Source organism: Pteropus alecto, unplaced genomic scaffold (genome assembly GCF_000325575.1).
Source record: "Pteropus alecto unplaced genomic scaffold, ASM32557v1 scaffold3, whole genome shotgun sequence".
Taxonomy (NCBI): Eukaryota; Metazoa; Chordata; class Mammalia; order Chiroptera; family Pteropodidae; genus Pteropus; species Pteropus alecto.
This window is the reverse complement of record NW_006442484.1, coordinates 41,898,632-41,912,087: the sequence shown is the minus strand read 5'-3', so window position 1 is coordinate 41,912,087 and position 13,456 is coordinate 41,898,632. Positions and strand designations below refer to the sequence as shown.

The following is a 13,456-nucleotide window of genomic DNA, read 5'->3' as shown; positions in this document are numbered from 1 at the left end:
GGGCACTGAAACATCAAGTGTGCTATTGGCCTGGCTAAGATATGAGTGAACTGCATGCAGATGGTTCAACTAGGCCCCATTGGCTCATAGGACCTCACCCCATATGGCTTTCATCCCAACACATCAAACCGGTGTCTTCATTTCCTAATCCACTAACATAACAATCTACCATCAATCTGGTTTAGCATGACTGTATACTCACTCAGAAGCTGCTTTTAAGGATCCTATAGGTATTTAAATATCTTTTACGGTTTCTAATAAAAGTAATTTTTTATACATTTTTAACTTGGACCAAAATACACTTATCATTAGCAGTCTAAATCTTTCTCTGAGGCTAAGCCTCTTTCTGGAGCAGGGTTTCTCCAACTTGCTTCCTGAGATATGAGTTTAAGATTTTAATATGTATTTGGGAAACTAGGTTAAATGAAGTAGCTCAGGTAAAGCTTACACTAAGAAGCAACTGTAAGATTTTACAGAGCCATTAATATTCTCATACTATTATAAATCTTATAAGGAAAACATGGTTTCCCCAAATAATTATTTCCATGGAATCTTTTTGGTAGAACATTTATTAAGAAATCTTGAATATTCCTTAGAATACAGTTTAGAGAATTCCACATTGGAATTAGGGCTATTCCATGGGACTGGAGGATGACATCAGCTGCTCTCGTGGTTTAACAAAACCTACTGGCAATTGTCAATTTTCAGAGTGAGAGTAAGATATCCACTTTGAAACTTAGCCTAGCAGTATCCATTCTACATGATGAATCAAAAATTCTTCTTACTCTCTGGCAGGCTAGTAGGGTTTGTAAATAAGTAAGAGAAGCCTGTAGCACGTGCAGTAGGTGTCCTGGGGGTTATTTCCCAACCTGGGCCCATAAGCAGAATCCAGCCTTGAAGACTGTCAAATGAGAATCCTGGTTCCGCCACTGTCTAGCTGGGTTACCTTGGGGAGAGTATTTACTATTTCTGTACTTCAGTTCCTTTATCAGCAATAATGCTATCAACCATATTGGGCTATTTTAATAAATCGATGAGATAATAAAAGTAAAGTACTTAGTTCAGTCCTCGGTGCACGTTAAGTTCTGAATAAACATTGATTGTTATTCGTTTTCCCAGAATGGTTCTGGGCCTAGAGAAAGGGTTAGTTCCTTCTTAGGCATTCAGTGGATGCTTTCTTCTGTTCTTCTGGCTTAAAGGCTGGGGCAGGGAGCCCGGGGTGGGGAGTGGGGTGGGGGGGTCATTCTTCTGCTTATGGGGCTCTGAGTCCTTCAGATTGAAGTCTATTCTATGGTAGACTGAACGTTATTCTTGTTCACTGTTTACATCCCTAGTGTGCCTGGTACAGCTGGAGTCCTCAAAACATTAAAAAATAGAATAAATGATCATAAACAACTGAGTAGGAAGCAGTCCTTTTTTTGCCTAGATAAAATTAATTACTCTAGGCTAATACGAAAGGGTGATTATTTTACTCAAAAAGAAATAAACATTACAGGAACTATGTTTTCTCAAGATACATCTGAATTTGTGTTAGACTTATAATGATAAGAACCATTTTGGTTTTTAAACCATTATTCTTATGGTTTTAAACCATTAATCTTATGGTTATTTTATCAATTATTATAATTGATAAAATAGGTCTTCCAGGCCTAAATGTTTTTTGGTGTTGGACCTAGGGCTGCCTGTGAAGAGTGGTGCCTTAAGAAGACTAAGCTGCAAGTTCCCTTCTTACAGGTGAAGAGACCAAGAAATAAGAAGATTGATTGGCACAAAATCTCACAGTCATTCATGAGATGAATTAAGATAAGTAACTGGGACTCTTAACTTTCAGTCTCACTTAAAAATCACTTTTCTAGGCTGCCTCCAATGCCTGGCAGGAAATGGCACGGAGCAGAGATATCAGTTCTGCATGAGACAGCAGAAAAATGGCTGAGGAAATATTAGGACCATATAAAAACAGAGTGTGGAAGAAAGATAAAATTTAAGTCTTCACCAACAGAGAAAATATCTTGGGGGAACCTAATACAAATTTTTAAAAGGTGGGACAAAGAGAAAGGAACCCATGAGTACCTGGGACACCAGGTTGGCAGCCCTGCAGCTAAACAAAGATATAAATAATTATACTGTGATTGGACAGCAAGAAAACAAAACAGGAACCTAAAGCCTGTTAACGAAAATGAATCTGTAAAACATTTCTGAGGGACAAAGATGGATTATTTAATAGAAATAGAAGCCATTTCAAATCTGATTAATCCATAAAGTATATCTTTTCCAAGTCTCTGCCTGCTTGACCAGAAGTGTATGCTTATTAATCAAACGACGAAACAGAAATAGAAAATTAGTAGACAATCTTAGGCTTTCAAGCCAGACCTGGGATCTAATCCTAACTTTACCAATTAGTAGCTCTGTGACTTTGTGTGAACTAGTTCTCTTTGCTTCTAGCCTCAATTTCCTCATCTAGAAAGTGTGGTTAATAATATCAGCCTCACGGAATTATTTTAAGCATTCAGTGTAATACGAATGCTCCCCTAGTAAGTGCTAAATACATACATATACAAATATGCAAATGTATAACCTATGTTCACATATATAATTTATAAAGATATAAATACATACAGAGAGAAAAGAAGAGTCTGTAGAAGAGCTAGAAGACGAGAAAAACAGACAAAGGAATATCTATACTGTAAGAATTTACATATAATATTTTGGGGTCCTTGCTAGATGAAAAAAATTTATTTTGTTTGTTGCTCTAAATACAGAGAGGAACTTGCAGCAGCATCAACCATCTCTGGGCCTCTTCTTCCATGATTCTTATCAGCCTCTTCTTCCTCTGCAGAGCAGTGCTCTTTCCCAAATGGCTCCCTGGATCATGGTGCCTGTATTAGGGCCCTCCATAGCTCCTTTTCCAATAGTCTAGTCCTTAGTTTTAGAGGCACCACTATTTCACACAGACAGAAAAGAGTGAACAGTGTTACTGGATGAGCCAATAGGGATGAAAACCAAACCAAACCATGACTATGTCAACCTCAAAAGGGTTTAGAGCATGTGTGCCCTGATTTCTGCTTTCTCTCCAGCTCCCAGCATAATATCTGGTACAGATACGATGCTCAATATATATTTGTTGGAAGGAGTGAAGGATGGGAGTGAGTTTTTAAAGGGATATAACCCAATTAAGAGAGATCAATTTGGATTTTTTTCTGTCTATACCGACCTGGCACTTAATGTGTGTGCACTGGTTTGAGTCAGGTCAATAAACATTTTATTGAGCACCTGCTGTTTATGCGGCATACTACAGGGCTAACAGCCAAAACTGACTGACAGATGTGGTGATTATCAGTGCATATATTTTATAAACTTCAGCCAGAGGCTTTCTAAAAATGATTAATAAATACAGAAATATGACATATAAATTTTCCCACAATTAGGCTTCACCAGAAACTCAGAGAATTGGGCACTAGAGATACAGAGTCACTCACTTCTACACTAGCTCCACAGAGGAGAAAGGTATTGTGGGAGAAGGAGGCTTGGGTCCCAGTTCTGCCTATGTCACTAGCTCTCTGAGTGGGGCTGAGCAAGCTGCTTAACCTCCCTCTGCTTCAGTTTCATTATTTGTAAAAATAAAAGATTGGGCATGATTCCCTCTAAGGATTCCTTCTGAATGGAAATTCTATGTGGGCTACCAAAAATAGTTTTGATCAAATATTTAAAGGTCAAAAGTGCAAAACAAGGCAAATTATTTTGGATATAAAAGAGGTAATGTTAAAGTATTCAAAAATTAAAAATTAAGTAAAAAATTAGCCAATGATTTAAGAAATATTGTATCCATAGTGAGGACTCTGTGTAAGGCAAGTGAGAGTAGACCCTCACGATCCCTATACTATATATTCACTTCAAGGACTTTTACTACGAGACTTAAGTCTGACACTAGTTAATATTTTGAGACTTATTATTAATAAAGTTTAATTACAGAGTTGCCATTTCACTTTAAAAATAACTATGACAAATATATTCGAGAAAAATGGGCAAAATAGTTTGAAAACAATTTGGATTTCAACAGAGATTTGGACTCTTTTAAAATCATTAAATGAATGTTTTAAGATTTAGAAACTACGATCTTCAAAATTAAGAATTCACTGGATAATAATGGAGTCAAGCAATCTAACAGATGCAGAATTCAAAACACTGGTTATAAGGATGCTCAATGAATTTAGGGGAAGTGCAGATGAATTCAGTGAGAACTTAAAGAGATAAAAAACATAAAAATAGAAATGGAAATTATAAAAGGACACCAGTCAGAAATGAAGAACACATTATCTGAGATGACAAATATGTTAGATGGAATAAACAGAGTGGATAAAGAAGAAGATCAAACCACCAATATAGAGGATGGGGAAGCCAAGGGCACCCAATCAGATGGCAAGAAAAAAGAAGCCAAGAATACAATAATAATTTAAGGAGCCTATGGGACACAATTAAATGTAAAAATGTCCATGTCATGGGGGTACCTCAAGAAAAACAAGATGTTGAAAAGCTATTTGAAGAAATAATGATGGAAAACTTCCCTCGCCTGGTGAAAGAAATAGACATACAACCCAATGAAGCTCAGAGAGTCCCAAGAAAGAGGAATCCAAAGAGGCTCCCACCAAGACACATCATAATTAAAATGCCAATGGTTAAATACAAAGAGAGAATCTTAAAAGCAGCAAGATAAAAGCAGTTAGTTACAAGGGAGCACCTGAGACTGGCAGCTGATTTCTCAAAAGAAATTATGCAGGACAGAAGGGCTGGGCACGAAATATTCAATGCGATGAAAATCCAGGATTTACAACCAAGGATACTTTATCCAGCAAACCTATCATATCATTTAGAATCGAAAGACAGATAAAAAGCTTCCCGGACAAAAATAAGCTAAAGGAATTAATCAACGCCAAGCCAATATTACAGGAAATGTTGGAGGGGCTTCTTTAAGAAAAAAAAATGTATCAAAAACATGAATAAAGAATGGTAATAACTACATTCCTATCAACAATTACCTCAAATGGAAAAGAATTAAGTGCTTCAACCAAATGATAGAGTGGCTGAATGGATAAAAAAACAAAACCCCTACATATGCTGCCTACAAGAGACTCACTTCAGATTAAAAGACACACACAGACTAAAAGGAGGGGGATGGAAAAAGATATTGCCTTGATGGACCTAGAGGGTATTGTGCTGAATGCAATAGGTCAGATAGAGAAAGACAAATATCACATGATTTCACATACATGTGGAATCTAAAGAACAAAATGAACAACAACAGCAACACAAGCACATGTGGAATCAAAGAACAAAATAAACAACAACAAAAGCAGAAATAAAGTCATGGATACAGAGAATATTTTGAGGGTTCCTAGATAGGAGGGGGTTAGGGGAATGGAGAAAAAAGGCAAACGGATTAAGAAGTACAAGTGGATAGTTGCAGAATAGACATGGAGATATAGAGAGTGTAGCATGGGGAAGATGGTTAATAATGTATTAAATATGTAAGTGGAGAGCGGATACTAGAGTGGGGTGATCTCTTTGTGAGTTATGTGGATCTCTGATCACTATACTGTACAACTGAAACTAGTATGTTATTGTATGCCAACTATAATTGAAAAAAACTCATTGAAATGCACAATGTAAATACAAGCAACTAACTGTCTATTGTATTTCAATAAAGCCAGAAAAAAAAAAAGGCTACAACAAAAAATAATGAAAACACCAAAGAAAAAAAAGAACTTACTGGATAGTTTTAACAGCAGAAGATAGGATAAGTTAACTTAAAAGTGGGTCGATAGAAAATATACATGAGAAGAAAAAAAAATGAAAAAAACAGAGCTAAGTGTAAGATACATGTGGAAAACCATGAAAAAAAAAGTCTAATTTATGTATAATTGAAGACCCAGAAAGAGAAAAGAGAGAATAGGGCAGAAGTGATATTTGAAAAGGCAATAGCCAAGAAATTTTCAAAGTTGATGAAATCATCAACTGACAGATTTAAGAAACAGCAAACCTCCCAAACCTCTCTTTGTATAACAAAGACAAAAAAAAACCACAACTATTTTGAACATCAAGTCAAATCATTAAAAACCAGACAGAAAGAAAACTAAGGTAGATTATATTATTCTTCTACTCAGAAGTGTCTAATGGTTTCCCACCTCACTCAGAGAAAAAATGAAGGCCCTTAAATTGTGAAAAGGTTCTATGCAATCTACACGACCCCTAACCTGTAACCTCTGTGACCTCATCTACTATCACACTTCTCCTTGCTTATTCTGCTCCATTTATACTGTCTTCCTAGCTATCCAATAGGCACACTCAGTACTTCAGCATCTCAGTACTTCTGCTATTAATCCTGTCCTGCCTGGAACTTGCTTCTTCCAGACTAGTTTCCTCAACTTCTTCAAGTCTTTGCTCAAGTCTTTCCATGAGACCTCCCAGGACCATCCTATTTAAAACTGCTTTGCCTCCTCCTAGTAATTTCCAGTCCTTCTTCCCTACTTTGTTTCTCTCCATAGTACCTATCATTTATTACACATTCTTTATGTATCAGTTTATTATCTGCCTGACACTAGATATAAATGTGGGATTGTTATCTCTCTTGTTGACTGCTGTATTTTCAGTGCCTGACACATGTAGGCACTCAAATATTTGTAGAACAATTGCATATTAAGTAAGGTTTGCTGCAGTACCTGACACTTCTTTGAAACTAAAGGCATAAAGGTACTTACCATTGTCATAAAGGTAAGGATTTTGACTTATTTTCCAGTGGTGGTAATTAGTCTCTGTTAGTTGATCCCACTCAAAATTAGCCAGAAGTCTAAATTAGTCCTTATACCAATCAACCTAATTTACTATCAAGGAATCACTGAGACATTATCAGGGAAATTCACTAGACTTATAATAATCAAACCATTTTACATATTATGGAATGTTTTTAGAAACAAAGAGAAGATTGAAAAATGGGAAAGTACTTTGTACTTACTCATCTGACATAATTTTTTTGCCAAATGGTAGTCTTGGCTCATTTCTGCTCTCAGGAACTGGAACACATTAAGAATTTTTCAGATAAGTAGTTTTGGAGAAAATTTAAATGTCAATTATAAACTCTCTAGAAAATATTCCATTAATGATTAACTATTTTGCTTTTAACATTTACATTATTTTTCCAGAAGTGAGTCTGTAATCAATCAATTAATTAAGAGTATTTAAGGACTTCTCATGGCAAGGCAATATAGAATAAGTATGATACCTCTACTTTCCTACGACCATACTATATATGTACTACTGAATAATTTGAGAATATGCAGATTGACTCAACTGGCAGAGACAGTGAAGACATTAATCATTTTAAAATTCCTTTGGTTCAGATACAGCTTTTATTTGTGAATTTAGTCCATAATTACATGACAACACTTAGTAAAAAAATATAGAATTACAATTATGTATATGCTTTCTTCTAGGAAGAAAATATAGTAAATATGTCTGTTTTCCTTATATGATTCTATGGCTAGCATTTGGGTTAAATTATCTAAGAAGGCAAGCATATTAGCATTTTCTTTGTGCTAAAAAAATAATTGAGACTTCTAGCCATGATGGAGTTAACAGAGACCAGATTTACTCTCCCTCCTTAAACAACCAGAAAATTGGACAAAATATATGAAACGACAGTTTCAAATGCTGAACAACAGACATCACAGGACGGTGATTCATCTCCAAAAGAAGAGAAACAAGATGCGACCTATATTGCCTCAGTTTACTGCTTTTAGGCTGTTTCCAGGCACCAGCATTGGCAGGGAGAATCCAAACAGAAACGAGTAATCTAGCTGAGCTGAAATAACTGTACAGAGTTCAGAGAGGCCAATGCGGCCATAATTTTCAAGGGAGGAATGAACTTCACAGGCAGAGAGAGCTCCAGCAACCTGCAGAGGTGTTTCTTAGAGTCTTTGGCTGGTACCAATCTGCATATGAGCATGAAGAAACTGAGGCTGAAGAAAGAATCACTGGAATGAGCAAGTGGAGCAATCACTGGACCTCTCACAGGGCTAAAAGCTCATGTTCTCTCTAGCCAGAGTGGAAGGTCCTTCGAAAACACAGAGCATTAGGAAGAGTCCTCATAAGGTTACTGCCTTGGCAGTGTCCCCACACTATAAAGGCTGCTCTGGACCCTCCCAACAAAGCTTAAAAGCAAGACTCAAAAAGTGATACCTGCTTCCAAGTAACTCAACTGTGTCCAGATCAAAGTTCTACAATATTCAAAGAAAAACAACAAAAGTTTGTAACCAAGAACATGAAATTTATGATGTCTAGGATTCAGTAACAAATTACCAGGCATGCAAAGGTTCAGGAAAATATCTTAAGCAGGACAAAACTTAATCAGTAGAAATTAACCTAGAATTGAAAAAGATGATAGCATAGTACATAAGCATATATGCCATATGCTTATGGCATATATGCTCAAAAGTAGAGGAAAATATGAATATAATGAGAGAAATGATAGATAATATGTGTTTATATTCATTTTACAGATTCTATGTTGGAAGGTGTTGGCAGCTAGTAAAGCCCAGGGATGCTGATAAAAATTCTACAAAGACACTCAGAAGCACCAAAGGATTACCCAATCCCAAATGTCAGCAGTGCCAAGGTTGAGAAACTCTGCAATAGGTTGAAGAAGAAATAGAAAATCCGAGGTATCCAACTGAGATTCTATAAATTGAACCTATAACTAGCCCACCTACCCCGCCTCTCTCGCTTCCCAGATAAAAGATGGCAAGGTGTTACAGATAAATCTCATCAGAAGTCCCTAACTCATTTTGTTGGGCGAGTGTAATTTTAATCTCTAAATCACACAGACATTTCCAATAGGAAAATTATAAACTGGTCTACCTAATAAATTATGATATGAAAACCTTTTACACATCAAATCCAGCAAGATACAGATGAATATAATGTGATCAAGTTGAATTTATCTCAGAAATTCAAGGATGGTTCAATATCAGAAAATCAGTTGTTAATGCACACCAATAGATTATAAGAGAAAAGCTATAATCTAAATATATGCGAAGAAATATTTTTTAAAACTTTAATCTTCATTTTTGAAACAAAATTTTTTAAATGTTAAGAAAATAAGGCGATTCTTTAAACTGGCATCTATTAAAAATTTTTATCAAACATTGTACATATGATACTATTTAGAAGCATTTAAATTGATGGAACAAGAATTTTGGAAAGTATCATTTATGTTTAGAAGCAGACCTCTTACCTAAAGAAGAAAAAGGGAAAGGTAATATGAATAATAAAAATCAGATGTGACAGGATTGTAAACAAAGAAAATGCAGGCCAAGCTATAAACCATTAAAGCTAGTATAAAGTTAGTATATCTAGGTTGCTGTAAACAAGATTAGCATATGAAAATCAACGGTGTTTCTACACCTCGTAATAATTAGAGACTAATGAAACGAACCCATTCACTATAATGACAAATTACAAGATCCTCAATAACAAATGTCTCCCAAAATGTGCAATTCCTTTATAAAGAAAATTGTAACACATTATTGAGTGACATTAAAGAATGCATTACTATTTATAAAATATATGGGGTGAGGTAGGGAGAAAGGATGGGAGGATGGGATTATAACTGCAAAAAATAGATAGTGAACTTAAAAGAGATAGCGATAGAAATTTAAAATTAAATATACGGAGAAAAAGACAGAAAAAAAAAGCAACATCAATGGCCTTTGGAACAATATTGGATGGTTTAACATATATATGTGTAATTGTAGCCTTTACCAGAATACTGTAAGTCACTTCCAGAATCTTCTCTCACCTTAAATCTGGTGAAAGTAGTAAGAGAGATGAGTAGCCAGGTAAGCGTCTGTATGTGGGCAAGTATCTTTTTACTATTGTTTTAATCATCAAGGCTATATATACCCAACAAAGCTTAAAAGCAAGACTCATTTAGTTATTTTAATAGTTTTTTAAGTTTCTTAAATTATAATGTACAAGTAAAACTTACTTCTGCCATTAACTCTAATGGGGCATGAGTATTTTTATTCGGGTTACTGTCTTCATCGTCTTCATCATTGGTGTCATCTTCACCATCATCATCTGTTGATTTGGACAATTTATCATCGATATCCTGAAGGCAATATTCATTATTTTTCTCCTGCTTTGCAATGACTGTATCTTTGCCCATTTCACCTAAAACAGAATATACATAATTTAATGAATATTGAAAAGTTCAAAAATTAAAAATGGTTACTCCTAAATTATAATATTAATTATATTATAAGCATGGCTTCCTGTTCTGGACTGTATTTTTTTTTTTCATGACTAAATAGCACTGCAATAACTTATTTGATTTCCAATTTCAAAAAGGTAATAAAACTGTCAAGTGAAAGGAAAAAGTCCAAATCAATAACATTGAGCTGATGTTAATTGTTTGAATTGTTTGGTGCTTAAAATTTTAATAAATGAAAAAGTTTTGTTTATAAAGAATATAATAATTTTAAGAAAAAAGAAATTAATGCTATTCTAGCTCTAGAAATAGATGTCCTAAGTTGTTCTCATAGGAGGTAAATACTAAATAAAAAACTTGAAGAGTAAAAGTAAGACTGGAGAGGCTGAGATGCAAATAATTCTTAGGTCATGTCACTCCTTGGATACTTGAGAATAACGTTTCTTCTCTGTCTCTCTCTCAAAACACGCACACACACACAGAAGAAATACATGTGGAGTAGGCTACATATAACCAAAGATTACACAACATTATTAATGATTTTTCTTAATGTCAAGTCACAGTACCTATGACCAAACATAGGTGACTGAAAAATAAAAAAATAAGTTCTACTGACTACTCATTCAGTGGCTGGCACTATGCTGAGTTCCAGGCACACAAAATAAATGGTCATTGACCTCAGGGTACTTGCTAACACTTTAACGAGAGAGTCAGAAACATAATGGATAATTACAAAACCATAGGGAAGTACACTGATAATGATGTATACTGGGTAAATGGAAGAAGAAAGGAGGGCCTCACAGGAGTCTGGGGAGTGATCAGGAATTGTCCAGTCTGAGTGGGTATTTTTCCAGGGGGAGGAAACAGCATGATCCAATGCAGAAGCAAGAATGTGTGTGGAGTTACAAACACTTTGATGCTGCTTAAGGCTCAAGATTGAGGCTGAAATGGTGACAGATGTGGTAGGGAATAGCTGGAAAATAAAAAGTCTTGTGGGCCAGAAGCCTTGAGATTTATCCTAAGAATGACAGAACTACTAAGGAAATATTTTATGTAGGTAAACAAGTATGATCAATTCTGCATCTCTGAGGCAAAACTTGGATAGCAGAGTGGAAAGTGTTTTTGAGGGGAGATCCCCTGCAGGAAAAGCAAGGGGAGAGATTAAAAGTCTCTTTAAAAAGTCCATTTGAGAGAGATGGTTAATGAATGATAGGGCACAGGTATAATAGGGATGGAGAGGAGGTGATAGATTAGAGAAATATTTAAGATGTAAAATGTATGGCACAATCTATTGGGACATTTTCCGAACGTAATTCTTATACTATCTTGGTCCATTTTGCCATATATGTGTATCACCTATACTATTTACTTAATATTTTTCTTTGAATCTACTTTAACTTATAAATTTTGCCAGATTATAAATATCATCATCCATGGAACTAATGGATATATTAATAAAAATAACATATAATAATCATAACAAACATTATATCCCATTGCTCTTCTGAACAGTACATATATTAACTCCTTTCATTCTCATGCTACTTTTATACCTTTCATAGATGAAATTGAGAGACAGGGAGGTTAAATAACCCAACTTTACACTGCTCATTAAGTGGTAGATCTAGGAGTAAGTATGGCTCCACAGTCAATATTCTTACCATGTCTTTTTTTCCTAACACACATTAAAATATACTACTATTAAAGTAATTTTTAAAAAAAGTTTACCATGTGTTTCCTTTGGGAAACACTATTGAGTGAGCCTGCCGACTCCTATGGCTCTACAGATCTTTCACAGTTTCAAACTGAACTTGTGCTACACCATCCCTTCCTTGTAAGATTTTGAGTGCCTGGGAAGTCTCATGAGATGCCTTCTTTGATGGGAGTATGGCTATGAGCTACTCTTAATAATGTAGAAACACTTGTATTAGAAAGAAGAAAACTAGAAATCCAGGAGAGCGCAAGAGAAAACAATATCAAGAAAACACAAACACAGGAAAGGAAAAATTGGTAAAACTCTTGATTGTAAGGCAAACTCCTGACTAAACAGAAAGTGCTGCTCTAAAAAGGGATACCAAGTTCTTCTAAGAATAGGATGGCTGGGATATTTGGGCCATCTACCTGCTTCTGTTTCATTTACAGTCTCCATCAGCTCACAATCATCCTGATCTTCCAGTGTGTACCCACCCCACCCTGTTCACAGACTCATCACACTGATGTCATCAGGGGAAGGTCAGAATAGGGAATTAAGGACTTTATGTGGTCACAAGAACTGTCTTAATTCACAAACACACAATGAGCATATGATAGGTGTCCTAATTCCTAGGTCTAAGGTAGTCCTCTCCCAGGTGCCATTTACTAACATTATAGCACCCATCACAACCTGTCACTGTCATATTTGTTTGTTTATTGTGTTTATTATTTACTTTTAATAGTTGGCTATCTCCCACTAGAAAATGAACTTCATAAGGGCAATGACCTTGCTTATTTGCTAACTACTGTATCCATAGCTTCTAAATCAGTGCCTGGCACTCAATAAACTGTTGTTGAATGAATGGAACTTATTACTGCTCTCATAGGTATTTTAATTCATTCTAAAATAACCTACCATTATCATTTTATGTAATTTATACCTGTGGATCCTGTACCTGTGTATCAGAAATCATCTGGTACATAAATTTGAAAAATTACTGATTTCCATGACCTGCCCCAGACCTACAAAGTTGTCAACATCTCAAAGGTCATGGAAGGAGGGCTGAAATTAGAAGCTACTCAAATAAAACAAATGTTATTACCTGTGCTTTCTTTTAAGAAGGAAGATGACCATAGCTTAGACTGTAGATTTATTTCTGTATCTTTATTTTCAATACCCTTTGAAGATACTTTATTTTCAATATTCTTTAAAGAGACTTTATTTTCAATATTTTTTGAAGAGACTTCTTTCCTAAACGTTAAAAGTAAATAGTGAAAAAATATTTTCCTAGATCACAATTCTGTTTACGCCTCAAATATGGGTACACACACATATTTAATACAAACAATATAATACACCAACAATAAACTAAGTAGCTAAAATGCAGTACCTTTTTTCTGGAAAAGCATTAAAAATAAATTTTAATGATTAAAATTCTATTTCTACCTGGCATTTGTCTTTGTGTAATGATTCTTAGAACCTTTTCAGAGTTCTTTAACATAAGC

General features: G+C 35.1%; 1 protein-coding gene across 1 annotated transcript in view; it reads right to left on the bottom strand.

Annotated features, from left to right (window-relative positions):
- The window catches only part of ERICH2 (glutamate rich 2), a 32,054-nt gene that overhangs the window by 1,851 nt on the left and 16,747 nt on the right, over positions 1 to 13,456 (bottom strand). The window contains exons 8-10 of the mRNA XM_006921180.3: positions 13,054 to 13,202; positions 10,037 to 10,221; positions 7,007 to 7,064 (exon numbers count right to left, since the gene is read on the bottom strand). Of these exons, the coding sequence (XP_006921242.2) occupies positions 7,007 to 7,064; positions 10,037 to 10,221; positions 13,054 to 13,202 (392 nt within the window). The remainder of the gene's footprint in view (positions 1 to 7,006; positions 7,065 to 10,036; positions 10,222 to 13,053; positions 13,203 to 13,456) is intronic.